Source organism: Hermetia illucens, chromosome 1, assembly GCF_905115235.1.
Source record: "Hermetia illucens chromosome 1, iHerIll2.2.curated.20191125, whole genome shotgun sequence".
NCBI lineage: Eukaryota > Metazoa > Arthropoda > Insecta > Diptera > Stratiomyidae > Hermetia > Hermetia illucens.
Window position 1 is genome coordinate 63,356,964 of NC_051849.1, and position 18,210 is coordinate 63,375,173.

Consider the following 18,210-nt stretch of genomic DNA (forward strand, 5'->3'; position numbering starts at 1 on the left):
GAGACGTGCTGAAGATGGGTTAAACTTCTGGAACTCGCAGTGTAAATATAAGAGACAGGTCAAACGTTCGTAGTGAGACTCCTTTGTAGTATACTGTGAGAAACTGTGAGGTGAAAGAAAGATTTCAGTTCTGTACAGAATTCTAAAAAGTATGAGTCGGGCAAGTTGGACTATCTTAGAAAATGGGATGGAACTTTGGAAGTTCGCCATCCAGTAGAACAGGTGACAGAAGTAGGAGGGAGATAATTGGGGGCTTCTGTAAACTTTTCAACACGAAAGTGTGCAAGGGGAATTGGGACACTGCCAGAGCGCTGGTTACCAATGAAAACACGAGATCCACTAGACTCTCTTTTGAACACTTCAAAGCATCTGGCATAGATGGCATCTAGCCAGCGATGATAAAAGAAGGTATAGAGCACTTAAAGTAATTTCTAAGAAATATGTTTCGAGCATGTCTTGCTTCGTCCCTACTTCTTGGCTGAGGTAGTATTCATACCTAAGCCTGGGAAAAATGACTATTCAAATACAAAGAAGAACTTCAAGCAAAACAACTTAACATCATTTTCGCCGAAATATCTAGAGTGACTAGTTGAGCTTCACATTTGCGACAAGGAGCACCCAGCTTACCAGCCTGGAAAGTCCTGTGAGTCGGCTCTTCACTCTTTGATTTCAGCGATAGAGAACGTAACTCTGAAAGGTCTTTGTGAACATTGGAAGGGAGTTTGACTGCACGCCGTTCGAAAAACTTTGTGATGCCGCTAGAGAGCACGGCGTCGATGCAACTTTAAATAAGGGGATGTGTGCTGAAGTGGGTGTTGATCGCTACCTGGAGTATGTTGATTGACCCACTACTATGCGCATTGCTAAATCTGCCAATACCCGTCTAAGCTTATGCCGATGAAGTGGCTGTGTAAGTTGTTGGTTGGGTTCTTAAAACGGTTTGTAGAAATACACAACGTGCGGTTGATTTCATTGGCAGTTGGAGCCTTAGTAAATCCAATCCAAAACCACAATTGTGTTATTTACAAAAAGGAGAAAACTGTATCGTCTATTCCTTGCAGAGATAAGGGGTACAACCCTTCAACTCTGCAAGGAAATTAAATATCTGGGAGTTATTGTAGACAAGAAGCTTGTGGAGCAAGGAGGATGTGGAAGTAAAGATGAAACGAGGCCTCACAACCTATGGGATTAAGGTAAAACAAAATAGTTTTGACTGTAAACTAGCCACACTCTAAAGAACTGTCTGGGAATTACCGGTGCCATGAGTACGACATCCGGCTCGAAATGCATTATTCAAGTCCTTAGATATATACATATATTTAAAGCACTAAAATGAGAGCAAGACACTGGATAATTCACTTAAATTTATGGGGAAACAACGGAAGTGGAGTACAGAGCAATGGGAGAACTAAATCCAGTTATACCTTCTGATTCTCGGGTCTCCATACAACATCTGTTTAGTAGAAGAAATGAAGTTATCCTGGCATTTAGAGAAACTTGCGGCTTCCTAGAAGAATGCATGGAGCGTGGGGTATACGAAAGTCTTCTACACCGATGGCTCAAAACCAGAACAGAATTCGGGAGCAGGAGTCTCAAGTAAAAATGAAAAGTGATTTATTCTTTTGAAACAATATGCAACGGTCTTTCAGGCTGAAGGGTGCTAAGGGTTGTTTGGTTTACTTGGACTGACAAAGTTGATGGGAGGAACATCATCATGTCCATCGGAATGGATAAGAGGTTGGGAGAAAAGGTTTTGGTTAGGATTATAGCGGTAAAGAGTTGGTTTAGGGATTGACTTATCAAGGGAATGGATTTCGTCAAGGAGAGGAGAGGATTGCGGAGAGTATCAATTTCTAAATAGCCTCCGCCTTAGGGTACGTTTGTATTTGATATCCTATAGGATACCACTAGGGAGAGAAATTAGTTTGCGGTAGTTTAGGGAATGAGATGCTGTCAGTTCGTCACATACTTGCTGAATTACTTCAGTGTATTGACGAACTGTCCAATCTATGGTATCGTTGGAAGGGAGGAGGAGCAGTTCAACTTTGGATTGGGGGGTTTAGTTGATGAGTTTCCAGTTCGTCTTCTGGAAACCAGGGACTAAAGTTGAAGAAAACCGGATGGCTCTGTCATGGAGTGAGATATCTAAGACCACGGCATCGTGGTCGCTGGTATCAGGGACTGTTTCCAGGAAGGGATAAGTATTAGGGGATTGGTGGGAAGGGCAGGGCTGAAGAGGAATAGGTTGATATTAGGATGGGAGGTGGTTAGGAAATGGTGGAGAGTTTCCCCGTTCTTGTTCGACCTTATATCGAACCAGGAAGGGTGCCTGGCGTTGAAGTCTGCACCTATAATTACGAAGCAGGTTTTGACTGCTCTTGATTGTGCGGCGCAGTAGGATAGGATATGACGGATGTCATGGATATCAAAGGAGTGATCGAGACAGTAGACAGCAGTAACGAAGACCAAGGAAGATTGGGTTTGTAAGGAAATAAAGGTAACCTCAATAGATTTTAAGCTATTGGGTGGAGGGAACAATTTTTTAGAAAGGAATTTGTTAGAAATGAGAATGGCCGTTCCACCAGAGGTGTTTGAGTTGAAATAGGACGGAGGGTGGTGGTTGTTTCTGAGCATTCCTCCTCGTCACAACCCGTACAGTTACGGTAGTTTACGGGGTGATCGTTGGCCCCGCAAATCACGCACTTTGCAGCTTGCAGCGGTAAGAAAGGTGACAGTTCTTTGCTGCCTGACCCACTCGTTGGCAATTTTTACGCTGTAACACCTGTTTATTCCTAATTCTTTCCAATCGTACCAAGGTGTGCTGTATATCCTTGATGTCTGAAATATACTAATCAGAGAACGAGGAGTCAAAGATGACCAGCCTTAGATCTAGCTGGACATTCATGGTCTTCTCCCAAGTCGTGACAAAAGGCTTGGTGCTGATAGCTCCTTGTGGCTTCAGTCTTCTGTAACCTCAGCAGGTGCGAAGGAAGAGTCAAGAACAAGGACTCAGGGTCATCGAGTTGAAAAACAAATACATACAGAACCTAACCACGGAAAACTACTCTATGACTGCTAGTCATTAAACATGGCAATTTTACTCAGTTTCTTCTATTATGAAGTGGAGGAAGGTTCGCAGAAAAAAAGAAATTAAAATTAAATTAACGCAGCCCGATTATTGCAATGATAAAACCTTATTTTTATTCAATATTTGTTTACTTTTCTATTCCTTTATTCCATTAAATACAATTGATTAAAAAAACTGGCCTACATATGCACCGAGGATGTATGCCGCTTTACCGCACTTTTATCGCTGAATTTTTTATCGCATATTTTGCACGTATACGTTACACCGGAATGTGACAGGAGATGTCGACTGAGTCCAGATGCATGACAAAATGACTGTAAAATTACCCGAATATTATATATTTAACTAATGAAGGGAAACGATATTTTATGGTAACTTACCTTTGGACACAGACTGCATTCGTGCATTTGTACTACAGGGTTTTCGGTATGCTTCAAGTTTATGTGTTGAGTTAACATTAAACGTTGAACGAAGGACTTATCGCACTGTGGACATTGGAAAGGTTTCTCGCCCGTATGAATGGCCATATGCCTTTTGAGAATTTCTTTTTGTATGAACCTTCGGGAGCATTTATCACACTGAAATGGTTTCTCTCCTGGAATAGATGATAGAGGGAGAATTTTAGTAAAGTAGGTGGATATATAGGTAGGTAGGTATAGGTATTTATAGGCTGAAGTGTATCGCCACTTGCTTATTAGATAAATTATACGATAAATTTCTGACCTTCATGCACTGTATCCATTGCTCACCCCAGTCAAACTTGTACTGCTTTTAAGCAATATAATTAGTGCAGCTGTCTTCAATCAATTCCATTTTGTTTTTTATGACAGCATTATACTTCTTTTGAACATCCTAACATGACAATCTTTAGGGTAAAACTCTGGAAGAAGCTCGTTGAACCGTGACAGTGTGTTACGTTATTTCTTCTTTCATGAGCTGAGTAGTATCATTCAGTTTCGGAGCGTATTTTCAAATGCCCCTTCATCAATGTTGGCATAAACATTACAATTCGAGCTCTGGGCTTTTGAATACGATTTTTACAGGGAACTCAATCATATGTGTGGAACTGATCTCCAATTGCTATGGTCATAGCAGATGACAATGTTTTAACAATGAAAATAACCTTTAAAATTCCTTTTTGGCCTATGCTTGTTGCGGCGTTTTATCAACTTCAATGTAAGAAGACTACTACCCACCGGGGAGTCAATGCGGAAATCAAGGCGGTGAGAAAACATTTGACCGAATCGGGGGTAGGTGTGAGGTAGACATAGAACTGTGCAGTGCGTTATATATTATACATCCTTTACACGCATGCAAATTGCAGTCTTCTCGTGCATACGTGTCGATTAGATGTATAACGGGTCGTCAGAAAATGATGTTTAAACAAATGAATATCGCGCTGAGAACTCTCTGGCGTGCATTAGCAGATGATCTACATGTATGAACATATAAACAGCTTCTTACGCCGCGTGTAAAGGTTTTGAAAGTTAAACGTGCGAAAAAAACTTTTACGCTTGTACGGTAAGGGCGGTTACAAACAATTTTTTTACGATAGAACAAAAATTAAACTGCCAAAACGATAGAACGACCCGAGATGTAAAAACTGTTTTCATCCAGATTGAGCAAGCGGCGCGAGATCTTGGGCTGCACATCAATGAAGGCAACACACATATATGGTGGCAACGTCAGCACCGAAAACCAACCAACCAGCAACATCAAACCGCATTGGTCAAACGGAAAGAATAAGGATAGGAGACTACAACTTTGAGACCGTCGATAATTTCTCCTCTAGGGTCGAAAATCACAACCGATAACTGCTACCATGATGAAATCCGCGCACGGTTGTTATTAGCCAACAGAGCCTATTTCAGTTTACAAAAAATGTTCCGCTCAAAACGTCTCACCATAGGCTCAAAGCTCTTACTGTACAAGACTATGATCTTGCCAGTCCTCATGTATTTCTCGGAGATTTGGGTTCTTAGCAAGAAGAATTACGAACTCTGGACCGTGTTCGAGAGAAGAATCCTCCGAAGAATTTTTGGCCCTCTACATGCGAATGGGCGATTCGGTAGAAATCTATGAGCGATACCATGACCGTCAGGTTGTGGATAAAATCCGGCTCAATAGATTACGGTAGGCGGATCATTTAATCCGTATGGATGAGAATGATGCAGCCCGGATCTATATCTATGGTAGAAAAAGAAGACGAGGAAGACCCTGCCTAAGAAGGAAGCGATGGCGTAGGTCAGGACGCCAGACAGCTTTTGGAAATATCCAATTGGTGGACCTCGGCGCAAAACCGGGATGTCTGGAGCTCCTTATTAAGGCAGGCCTAGACCGGATACCGGTTGTTGCGCCGTTGATGATGATGATACAGGGCATAAGATAATAAAATGGAAAAACTACATTATTGGAGAAGAGATGTATGCAATTCAATGAATTTCTTCGGCGGCTAGAAAGAAGACAATAAAGAAACAGATGGCCAACACTACGTGGAGACGCGAATATTACAGAGAAATTAGCTTTCCGAGATCCGCTTGAGGAAAGACAAGTGAAGGACGAAAGAGACAAATATGTGCAACTCTGGTGACAACTCCGTTATGAGTCACACTAACAATGGAACCCACACATATTATAGCGAAGAGTGTATCACCCTATATTGCGCAGAACAGTGTAATGAAGCATAAGAGAAGTGCGATAGTTAAACAACCATCCTGAGCGGCCGAAGACGAACTAGAGAGAAGAGCTATCCCAAAACCGAAAAAAATGGATTACTTACTCGTCAACCTCCATAAAAACTCTTTGCTTGCTGTCACGGCTTTTATTGCCCTGTTATCCCAGGACCACAAACATAACACTTCATGGAACAACGGCACATCTTGGCCAATCCGCGAAAAGAAAAACACGTAAGCGGAAAATGAGAGAAAGGAGGCAGCAGGACTTTTGTTTGCGGACTTTCCGGGACACTCTTGCGATAAATCAACTAAATGATGTGCTGTTACGTAAACCTGACAAAAAAAGCATGAAAAAAATTTCACGGAAGATACACATAGAGATCCGATGACCATGGGATGGAATCCACTCCTGATTCTTTTGCTCTTACTTCTTCTCTCCTCCCCCCTGTCACAAGGCTCTGAAAAGGAACATCCTCCAAAATAATGGCCTGAGGATGTCAAGGTTGGGTGGGAACCTCAGAGGCTGCACTTTATTAAATACCTGAGGCAAGAGAAATAGTGATTGAGGATGTGAACGGTCATGGATCCTCCCCCTCGATTGCGGCACTCCTGGCCGGAGATTTATGGTTCCACACGCGCGGTCGAGTCGTCGTTTTTTTAAATATTTTCAGGTTTTAGCTCGCATATTGTTTCCTTCGTTGGGCCCGCGCGAAACCCCATGTCGGTGTATTTATTTTCAGAATCCGGTGCGGACTTACGCAGGCGAATTTTGTAGTAATGACACGTGAGGGATCGATGCCTTCAAAGAACCCACCCACATTCCCGAGCCTGGGTAGCACAGGGGCGTGCAAGCACGTGTCGACTGAGCGCTGGATGGAGCTTCAGTATTTGCGAGCGCCGGACCTTCACGATCAATTTAGCCAATTTTTTTAGTTTTGGGATAGGTGATCTCCGGCCACTCAGAATGGTCGTTTGACCATTCTGCTTCTCTTATGCTTCATTACACTGTTCTGCGTTATATAGCTCAGGACGATACACTCTTCGCTAAAATGTGTGCGGGTTCCATGTTTAGTGTAACTCACAACGGAGTTGTTAACAGAGTGGTGCATATTTTTTTTGTAAATACGAATTCCATCATATTCGTAAAATCATTTTTTTTAAATAGGAATATGAATATGTGAATATGAATTTTACTGTATCCGTACTTAAAAGTGTGAATATAAATGTATTTATATTTATGAGTTTGAATACAAATTTTGTTGTATTCATATCTGCTAGTGTGAATACGGAGATACTTGGATGCGTAAAAGTGAAATCAGGCGATCATCATATTCAATTCCGGATCATCGGGAGATTTAGAAGTTTTTTAAAATTATTACCCTAATCAAAGGAAAGCAAATTTCAATGATAACTTAACAATAAAGACGTGCTTCACTTACCTGTATGTATCCTGATATGCCGATCCATAGAACTTTTACATGCAAACCATTTTTTACAATGCTCACATTGGTAGCCCCGAACTTTGTCATGAACGCTGGCATGTCGCAAAAGTTGCGCTCGCCGTGTAAATGCTTGTGGACATTTGGGACATTTGAAGATTTTCAGCTGTTCAGCATTTGTTGGATTGCTCACTTCAATCAAATCCGAATAATCCGTTTGGTTTTGTTTGTGAGTCTCGCTATTTTCATCTAAGTATTCTTCAAGTTTCAAAACTTCATATTTATCTTCTAGGCCACCTTCGCCTTGCTCATCATTTTCATCAGTCTCAGTTGGAAGAAGTATATCGATTGCCAGTTCTTGATCTTGATCTTGATTTTGATCTTGTTCAGCATCAACTTCACCGGTTGCCTATCATTTAAAATGGAAATATAACAGCTTGATATGCTATAAATACGTGTATCGATAAGTTTTTTTGATCATCTATTTCTTAGTCCACGACTCTCATTTAAAAATAGGTACATTCTTGGAGGCACAACTTTAATCCACATAATTAAACTGAGTCAAATGAACTTTGGAATGAGTGCACTTACCACAGCATAAGTTTGAATATTAGATGCATTTGAGTTTTCATCGTGAATGGAAACTGGCTCCTCATTGTATTCGTCTGAATCTTGTTGCATTTGACTCTCGCTATTTTCAATTTCATCTGAAAAGTATATAAGAAAACAGTAACCCTTTGGAAGATTGTATATGCGACTTTCTAAGTAGCTTACGGTTAAATTCTAAAGTTTCATATTCCATGTTATCTTCAACTTTAACCACAGTGTAGGTACTCATGCAGTCTTCCTGATTGTCTAAACTCTTATCCTCTGTCATTTCAAAGTCGGCATCGTTGCTGCTATTCACCTTCATCATGTAGCAACTGGTTCCGTTTGCACCATCATCTTTTAGAGAAGCAATATAAACGGTTTCTGTTGAATCGACCAATTCTTCGAAAACAGGATTCGATTGCTCCTCTGTCTCCGCTCTTTTATCGTCACTCCAGGCAGATGTAGATGCTTCTGCTTTAGATGTCTCATTGTCATTTGCGGAACGTGCTTTTGATTTATTGGATATTTTATTATTAAAAAAAGTGATTGCTTCTTCAAAAATTTTATTAGTTTCCTCTTCACGTAATTTCTGTCTAATTTTCTCTTCCAGTTCGGCATCTCTTTGGCTTTGTTTTTCTTGCTCCTCTTTTTCGATCTCTTTAAGCAGATTGAGGGAATCTTTGAATTTTTCATCATCGTCGTCATCGTCTTCTTCATCTTTTGGTTTGAACACGTGACTTACTTTTCCCGCATTGGTAAGACGGATATGTTTTCGTAACTTTACGTCGGATATTTGACATCTTTTACGAAAACAGTAAAATCGAACCAGTTGAATGCGACACTGATTGCAAATTTGCTTTGGTAGAGCGTCTGTTAAATGGACCTTTAAAGAAAGTAGAAAATGATGCTCAGTAACAGTCAAGCAGTAAACAAGATGTTAATAACCGGGAGCCTTGGGTACAGACATACATTTGAAATACGCACATAACTTGCCAGGACTTTAGTGTAATGCGTTTTCATTCTATGTTAGTTCGACCTATTGTAACTTTGTTAACCACAGTAAAATAGTACTACGTTTTATGTAGGAATAAACAGAGTTCGTAAAATGGGCTATAGTCGGATTTTTTAAAACATGGGGTGGTTTGCGCTGTCTCTGCTTTACCATTTTATGTAACCAAATCCACATTTTTTTTAAGTTTTCGGCAGGATAGACAGGAGATATAAAATGGTATCTGTAACGGCTTAAGTTTGTAGTTTCTTTTTCACCAATATTAAAAATAGGATCCATTGCGAAAAGGTCTAAACCATAACATTTGTTTGACAATCCACATAACTACACCTGCAAAAAATCATCCTTTTACTTATTTATTTAATGAGAACAATACACAGAAGACAAAATTTCTTATTACATATTGTCCTCAGAGGGAGGAGCAAGTAAATGGCGTATTTTACGCTTAAAACTAGAGAAGGAAATAGAGTCAAAGGACCCAAACTGTAGGGTGTTGTAGGACCGACATAGCCTCGGAATCTTGAACTCCGCGAAGAGTACATAAAAAAAGTCCGCACTACGTGTGTTATGAGACGAGGCGACACGAAAAGTAATATCCGAGTTGGCGGGGCAGTCCATCAGACAATTGCAGAGTTTGAAAAGAGTACACATATCAAGGAAGATACGATGTTGCTGTAGGGAGGGGAGATGGAGGGTGCGGAGTAGTGACGGATAATCAACCCGTGGAAGGTTCTTTTTGTAAAAGAGGCTCCGGGTGAATTTACGTTGTATAACTTCAAACGCGCCACAGTCACGAATGCGGAAGGGGGATCAGACTACACAGCAATATTCAGGAATGTTTCTGACCAGCGAATTGAAGACTATTAAGGAGGGCTCTATTGAGGTAAAGTCGAAGGAGGAACATAGGATATAACCAGACATTTTGGAAGCTCTATTGATGATGTCAACGAAGTGGAAATTGAAATGACGTTTGTCGTCGAATATTACACCCAGGAGTTTGAAGGAGGTCAGTAATGAAAGGGGTTGCCCACTGAGAGAATAGGAAAAGGATGTTGGGGCAGGTTTAAGCGAATAACACATCCAGTGACATTTGTTGACATTCAGTGTTAACTTGTTGACGGAACACCAACGGACTAAATTATCAAGGTTGGACTGTAAGAGAGCACAGTCCAACCGAGACGAAACAGAGACAAATAATTTAAGATCGTCTACGTAAAGCAAATACGGGCAGGTGAGGATGGGGTTGAGGTCATTGATAAAGAACAGGAAGAGTATCGGGCCAAGTATAGAGCCTTGGGGAACACCAGAGGAAGGAGAGAAGGAACGAGAATAGTAACCATGAAAAGAAACTTTGCAGGAACGGTATGAAAGATAGGAGGAAAGCCAGGGGATGACTGAGGGAGGGAAGTCCAGTAATGAAAGTTTAGAGAGAAGAATGCTATGGTCAACGGTATCAAAGACTTTGGAGAAATGGGGATAAATAGCATGTACTCCGTGTCGTGAATTCAAGCATTTAGCAACAAAGTTGGTAAAGACCAGAAGGTTTGAAGCCGTAGATCTATGTTTCACGAAACCATGCTGCTCTTTGACAATGGCGCTTCAAATGCAGCCGCGGGGTGGTGAGTGTCAGTTTTGACATACGAGGATGTGCAAGGAAATAAAGTGGATGGCGCTCGAGGAGGTTGAAAAGGAAGAGAGCGAAAGTGCGGCTCAAGAATTTTTGATGGTATTGAAATTCAGGGCAGAGCACGTGTTCATAAAGGACGAAAGTGGAAGGGAAGAATGGGAGAGCTTGTTGGAAGGAATTGGAAGGCTAGGATGATTAGGCCAGTGGAGGATGGGGAGGTTAAAATCTCCGCAAAGAAAGAAAGGGAGGGATGGGAATCTGACAGTAAGGGGTTCAGGCAAACTGTCAAATAATTCTTCATATAGGTAAGAAGGGCAAGCATAGGGGACATATACACAAGATACAATGAACGGGAGGAAGTTGGGCGGGGAGACACAAAGAGCAACACAATCAGAAGGAAAGCCAGAGGAGAAGACGAGTTCGGCGGGGAGTGTATCTTTTATTGCAATTGGGACCCCACCGCCGGTGGAATTAGGAGATGCATCCCGGTCCCTGTCACAGCGGAAAGTGGAGTACCCTTCAGGGAGCTTGGAGTTTAATGTGGCATCGTCCAGCCAGGTTTCGGAGATACGGATGGCATGGTGTTGCTGAGCCAGCGCGGATAAATTGAAGTAAACATGGATCCAGTTATATAGCTCAGCGAGGCAGGCGGGTTGCCCTGAAGTTTACCCGCGAATTGGGGCGCTTGAATGGCTTGATGAATACACCTTCAGGCCAGGAGGGGGGGGGGGGTTGCCTAGGACGTCAACTTCGTGTGGATAAGCCACCTTGAAAGATGCAATCACCGGGTCGGTGTTGTTGTCTTTTGTCAGTTTAAAGCAGGACAGAGGCGAAAGTAAGCCAACTTTATATACTCCAGAACATCATCCGTAGAAATTATGAACGCTAGCCTGGAGATAAAGAACTGTTTAGGTGGGGACGCCACCTTTAGCTTGGGACCACTGGTATGGGTGGATGAAGTGCCAGGATATATGGCGGCGGCGGCGGGAAGTAGAGCTTCGTTGGCGACAGGAACGTTGTCAAAAAGTGGGACGACTGTGTTCCGATTCGTGACTTGCTGAGGAGACTGCGGATAGGATCCCGTTGTAGGCTCGATGGAGCGAGACAGGATCGAAGGCTCGGTGGATCGTAACTCGTCGCACTGCACCAGTGTTCCGCTTTACGTTTTCGGCGGAATTCAGTGATTGTGTTGAATCGGTGGGCTTGGTATGGTCATCCTTGGCAGAAGGAGATGTCTACTTCTCTGGCTGGCTGGCTGGGCTGTTTCTCTAAAAAATACTTCCTGTTCTGCTTGATTTACCATCGTCCATTCTCTCAGAGTACTTGCAGTTCGGAAGCATTGGTTGTCTGCTCTCCGCTCTAATTCATCACTTAGGTCTCGCTGTTGTAGTAACAGATGAACCGAATGAGTTTCTTATAGATGGTTACCTTTGTTCAATTATGTACGTTTTTAACATTGACATCACGAAGTATTACGTCTTGTTCCATTTCATTCTTGCAATTGTCGCACTTTAGTATATATAAAGTTATCTACTCGCTGCAAGCTGAAATTAATCAATATAACGTTTTATCCAATTGGATTCTGGCTTTTGGTTTTTCATTGTTTATTCTCAGTACGGATTTATCATTTTGCTGGGATATTTATGTCACCCGCATAAACCATTATCTGGGATTATTTGTACAGTAATACTCCATCTAAGTCTTCGGGCATCATTCAGATAATGCTCTACAGAGCGGTGTTTATAGCCTTGGACCAGTACGGAGCCTATTTCGAAACTCTTTATTAGCTGATTCTATAGTATTACTTGAGCACTTAATTGGCTCTGGCTACGGCTTAAAATTAAAACAAGTCCGGAAACTGGAAGCTAGGCGCTGAAAGTGTTTTGTTTGTTTCTTCTGTGAGTATGTTTGAGTGCAGAACTATCTCATTTGAGCGTAGCCTGCTATGTGTATGCATTTAGCATGTCACACTACTCACTTTAGTGTCATTTTGATATTTAGTACTTTGGGTTGCAGTAAATTTACACAGTAAAGACAACTTTGAGCTACTGTAACTGTAGTAATAGTACAAGAGTATTTTCAGCGCTGGACACCGTATAGAGGCAGCTTCATTTTTTTTTTTCAGATTTTTCGTTTGGGTAGTTTCTGAGAATGGGTCCGTTAAAGAAATTGTCACTTTCGGTCCCTCCCATTCCTCGCCTTTTAAACAAATGCCAAAAACAAGACCGGCGTCGAAAAGTACTAATCAATACCTTTTATTTGATATCCAACATGACTAAATCCGGAGAAAAAAAAATTTGACACCTCTCTGCTGCATGAGTGGGGATCCCCCTTTATCTGAACGTAGAAAGATGTCACTCACTACATGTCTGGGCGTTCACAGTTTCCACCTTCTCACTAAATTTCGTGTCAATCGGTATAGCCGTCTGATAAGAGTGCATGTGACAGACAGACAGATAGACATACAGACATTGTACTGATTTTAATCAGGTTTTGTTTGCAAAAAAAATACATTAACCAAACTTCCGTTTAGAGCGTATGAGTAAAGTTAAGTTGGTATAAATATAAAATCCAAAACATTCATGGCGAACCTGGAAGCAAAGTTAACTTCAGTAGATCGGATGCCAAGACTTTGAAGCAGGTTTGTGGACGATATCTGTGCTGTCATCAAGAAAAATGTTGTGGAAAAAAACGCTCGACTTCCTCAATAAACTGCACCCCAGTATCGAGTTCACCGTGGAGATGGAAAAGAAAGAACAATTACCTTTCTTGAACCTGCTGTTGAAGAGGAGGCAAAAGAGAGTAGATTAGGAAATCTACAAAAAACCGACAGACACCAAGCGAGTTATCCCCAAGAATTGAACCACGCTTATCAGCACAAAGTCGCCTCTTCCAATCAGATGATTCACCGGATGCTAACTCTTCCCATTTCCTCGGAGGGAGTGGTGAAAGAGCCGAAGCATATTTTTGATGTCGCCAGACTGAATGGTTATTCCGACCGTGCCATCAGCAGCTTGATTAGCAAACAGAAGAGGACGCTCTAACGGCAAATGTTCACTAAGATAACTCCGGATCAACAGCACAGACGGAGAATATCGTTGGATTTCAACGAAATTTCCCTTTCGTTGAAAAGAAAACTAGGAAGACGCGGTTTGGATGTCGTTTTCAGCAGCAGGAACAGCCAGCTCAAATTCCTTCTGGGGAAGAGATCCAATAGATCAAATGGGGGGTATACGAAATTTCCTGGACTGATTGCAGGAAAGTATACATCGGACAAACCAGAAGGAACTTGAAATACTTCTAGGAAACACTTAAAAAAAAGCAGAATTGGCGGAAAAAAGGACGCGACAGGTCCGGGGAGAAAGTTGGTGAACTACGTAAGCGATATGAGGAAATTAGAAGTGGCCGAAAGTATAAAACTTAATTAAACACCGAATGATGAACTTCTCAACGGGGATCAAGGCAATGGTTGCATTCCTGCTTCTTCAAATTCATCAAGAGGCTCACTCGTTGACAAACTTATAACATCCGTTCCATCGACAAGACTGATGACCAGGAGGGGACTATAAATGAGGTTTAAATTACTCCCGCGATACTAAGGAGATTAAGTATAAATAGAATGATTTTGACTTCCTTTCCTCATCCAAACCTAAGCACTGAGAAAGGCAATAAGTAACCGCCGAAATATGCATATTTGCGAATTAATAACAATTTTTTTAGTATTCTAAAAGGAAACTGTTTTGGATTTTCTATTTGTACTCAAAAATACAGTCATACGCTTGCTCAACCCATTTTTCCAGCGATCCGCAGGGTCTTGATACGGTCAATACATAAGGACCTAAAACTGAAACTAGTCTAGTTTTTGTTACTCCAACTCTTGAAACATCCATTCATACATTCTTCTAATGCTTTTTAATTTTCTTCATTTCCTCCAAATATATGTTTTTCACCATGATTGCGATTCCAATGTTATCATCTTCTCTCCCTCTCTGGATTCCTTGAATCGCAACTGTCTATGTTTTCTTTTGCTTCGCTTGTAGACCTTGTTGTGCAATTATAAACAACACAAACAAACAATTACACTCCATGCGTATTATGCCAGTTGGCTTCATAGTTTTTAGAATCATCATTCCTAATCCGTTTCGCGTGCTGCTTAGTATTTTTGAATTGTCTGCCCGCCTTACAGAGCCCCTAGCCCTGTGAGTTGAGGCTTAAGAGTACACTCAAAGTCTTCCGTGTGAGTTTTAAGAGGCGAGTAAAAGGGATAGAAATTTGTGGGCTAGCAGCTTGCAAATATTAAAACTTTATTACTACCGAAACGTAAACGTCAATAACGCTTCGGTTAAGGACTGATTTCACAGCTATGACCTTTGACTATCGAAAACGGACTGTGACTGGTTTCTGAATATGTGCACCCTCGTTGATAACAGTAGCGAGGGTCCTCAGAAGATTCGCTTTCTTCAACTCGAGCAGGAATTTCAAGATATAAGCTGGACATTCCAGACCTAAGCGAAGCAAGATGGTGGGACTCCGGCGAGTACTCCTCTTCCTCTTGCGGTAATGTGTTTTTGTACTTTGGAAAGCCAAGTAGAGCATCACAATTGTAGGCTGCTTTTTAGGAGCAATTATACGGAGTTCAGGAGAGGCTTCCTAAACGTGACATTGTGGTGCCAAGGTGGGTTTTGAAAACACCTTGTTCGGACATGGACGAAAGGGATCACCATTCGATTGTCTCTTACGTTCGCTAGTGTGTTGCGTCCGCCACTTCTAGCAAGAATGTAGTGTTACGACACACGCCACTCAACCCCCACCCTTCCCCTCCCAAGTTCAATATCGGCCGCTTGTATGTAGTTATCTTCCGGATCGGAGTTTCCAGAGAATCATTGGGCCGTCATCAAAAATGTTCTTTTCTCGGATGCTACACAAGCCGTTGATCACGTCTCGAAGAGACGTTGTTATAAAATCTGGAAGGGATTGACAGCTGCAAGTGATAACGCGCATAACGCGCTCGAACGCTGATACCGAGCGTAGTTGAACTGAAAATAAACATCAACGAAACTAATGTTCTCCGTCTAACGGGTCATCGCACTCTCCCTATCTGCGTTAATGGGCAGAGCATCGAAGACATCGATAATTTTTTTATATCTAGGAAGCGTGGTTTCTGCCGATGTTGGCACCGACCTGGATGTTGCCCGAAGTGTCTAAAATTTGGAAATGTAGTTATCTTAACACCAAAATCAAGTTGAAACTGGAGTACGCTGGCTTGATACTATTTCAAACGAAGGACTTGGTCGGCACACCGGCCTGGCACCTGTAGACGATGTGATCTGTCGGCGGAAGTGGCAGTGAATAAGTGACACATTAAGGAGGGGCGACAATTGCAATATTGGCTATGCCATGCAGTGGAATCCACTCTCCCAAGATGGCCGACGGTTGGGTGTTTCAAAGGGCGCTTTGCGAAGAACAGTAGAAAAGAAATGCAGACGTCTTGGGAAACTATGGGGGTAGCTGAAGTGCATTTGAGGTAACCGCAAACCATGGCACATGGGTGACGCGCTGTATCCCACCAAAGGGTAAATGGCACCTATATATATAGGGCGTTTCGTTTATGATGGTACAAACTTTAACGGTGGATAGTACCACTTGTTTAAGGAAAATTTGTCAATGGAATGAGTACACTACTCAGTACTTTTACCGTTAGAGTTATCGCTTTTTTCGTAAATAATGTCAAAAAGCTTGACCTTCCCAAAAAAATCACAATTTCCCACTCCCTCAGCTATTTAATCACATTTTCGGAAACTACAAAAAATTTCTTATAAATGGATATTTTTTCAATTGCAAAGGTCGTCATCACTTCGAGGATATAACTGTTTGGAGAAATTTCAAAATCGAGTTTTCATCTAAATTTCAATATGCAATACTTTAAACGATAAAAGTTGCCTCAATACGTTAGCTTGCAAATGACATGTGAAAATGATGGGATTAATTGTTGAAAATTTAGGAATATTACACATTAAATGGGAGAAAAGGCGGTCTTGATATGGAGCAAATTCACTTAAATATGGTAATTTTGTATACGAACAATGAAAAATCAATGCGCCAAAATACAAGAACTACCAAGATCCGCAAACTGTGAGGAAGAATCGGAGGAATCGTAGCAAAATAGGAGGAAAGTAGCAAATAATGACACGAGCTACAGTTCGTAACTGACTCTGCCTTGCGATGTAATACCGAAATGGCAGTTTTGCGGGGTAAGCGAAAGGGGTAGTTTTTGTGAATGAAAGTTGCACATAACCTTTTGGTAGTAGGTTTTGAATATTTCTCCCTTCCAACGCCAAAAAAGGCAGACAGACAGACAATAAACCGATTTTAATAAGGTTTTGTTTTACACTGAAAAGAAAAACAAATTTCATTTATATTTATGTCGAATAGTGAGTTTTTTATTCCTCATATACCGGTATTTCGTGGATCAGTTGTCCTCTTCCTCAGTGAGTTACGTTCTACACAAAACATTAAAAAACTAGATGCCATGAAAGTCCAGACAAAAAGTGAAAAGCTAGACTAAGTTGTGCGAAAAGACTGAAGTAAGTGAACATATTCCCCGAAAGGACAAAATGACAACCGATAACAGCTATGACAATGAAATCCGCGCACGGTTGTTGGCAGCCAACAGAGCCTATTCAGCTTACAAAAACTGTTCCGCTCGAAACGTCTCACCATAGTGTCAAAACTCTTACTGTACAAGACTATGATCTTGCCAGTCCTCATGTATTCCTCGGAGGCCTGGGTTTTTAGCAAAAAATGCGAACTCTTTGCCGCGTTCGAGAAAAGAATCCTCCGAAGAATGTTGGCCCCCTACGACGAAATCTATGAGCGATATTAAGACCGTCTGGTTGTGGATAAAGTCCGGCTCAACAAGATGCGATGGGCGGGTCACTTAAAATGTAGGGATGAGGATGATCCAGCCCGGAAAGTCTATAAGGGCAATATCTGCCTGAGATGGAGCGATGGCGTAGGTCAGGACGCCAGACAGCTTTTAGGGATATCGAATTGGACCTCGGCGCAATTCATGAGATGTAAAGGGAGCCGATGGCTAATAGGGGGTTAGTGTTGTTTTGCCGCGCTTCATACATCGCGCTTTCCTTAGCAATTATTCTGTTCAGAAGTTGTTTAGTTTACTTGCACCGCCGAGCTTATTGCCCACTCCGCGCTTTCACTCACCTCCAAAGCCGCACAAGCCATGATTTGTAGCGGAATATTTGTATTTTCATTCGCATTGAAGATGCGGACAGTGCCAAGTTCTTCAGCCAGGCAAAGTCGGCATATTTTCGCTAGGTCTGGTTGGCTCGGGTCCCTCTCCGTTGGAACTTCCGCTTCTGGATCCATTTCCGGAACAACTGATTTAACGAACCACCTGTAATATCACCAACCAACGGCAAAACGCGTACACTTCGCGATATTCTGCATTAACAATGCTTTGACAGGACACCAGGCAAATGGCGACGCTCTGCATTTACAGACAAAGCGTCAAAACAACGTTGACAGATCAGTTGTCATGTGCAGCTGCTGGTTGATTTCTCTGATGGTGAGTTTCTCAACTGTGGTGTGTGTCTCGAAGAGGAGTTTGAACTGAGTTAGTTCTCGCACTCTATTATCGACACGATGACGTAATCAAAAACTCGTTATTAAATCGACAGAGACAATACCCACGTAATTCGACTTTCCTTTATCTTAAATTACGCCAAAATACACCCTTTCTGCCACATCGTCCACGTATCAAT

The 18,210-nt window shown here is 41.8% G+C and overlaps 1 protein-coding gene across 1 annotated transcript; it reads right to left on the reverse strand.

Annotated features, from left to right (window-relative positions):
* Positions 1 to 3,191: 3,191 nt before the first annotated feature.
* On the reverse strand, positions 3,192 to 17,933 carry LOC119647201 (zinc finger and SCAN domain-containing protein 12). The gene is made up of 6 exons (XM_038048017.1): positions 17,651 to 17,933; positions 7,977 to 8,676; positions 7,794 to 7,909; positions 7,203 to 7,611; positions 3,469 to 3,683; positions 3,192 to 3,402 (listed from the first exon to the last, which is right to left on the reverse strand). Exons 1-6 carry the CDS (start codon positions 17,813 to 17,815, stop codon positions 3,268 to 3,270), a joined length of 1,740 nt encoding a protein of 579 aa, XP_037903945.1. The 5' UTR covers positions 17,816 to 17,933; the 3' UTR covers positions 3,192 to 3,267.
* Between the last annotated feature and the right edge of the window lie 277 nt (positions 17,934 to 18,210).

Coding starts and splice junctions, on each gene's coding strand:
- LOC119647201 (XM_038048017.1), bottom strand. CDS start 17,815: ATGGATCCAGAAGCGGAAGTTCCAACGGAGAGGGACCCGAGCCAACCA. Junction 8,677..17,650: donor TGGCTTGTGCGGCTTTGGAG/GTGAGTGAAAGC, acceptor CTTTCTTTAAAG/GTCCATTTAACAGACGCTCT. Junction 7,612..7,793: donor ATATTCAAACTTATGCTGTG/GTAAGTGCACTC, acceptor TTTAAATGATAG/GCAACCGGTGAAGTTGATGC.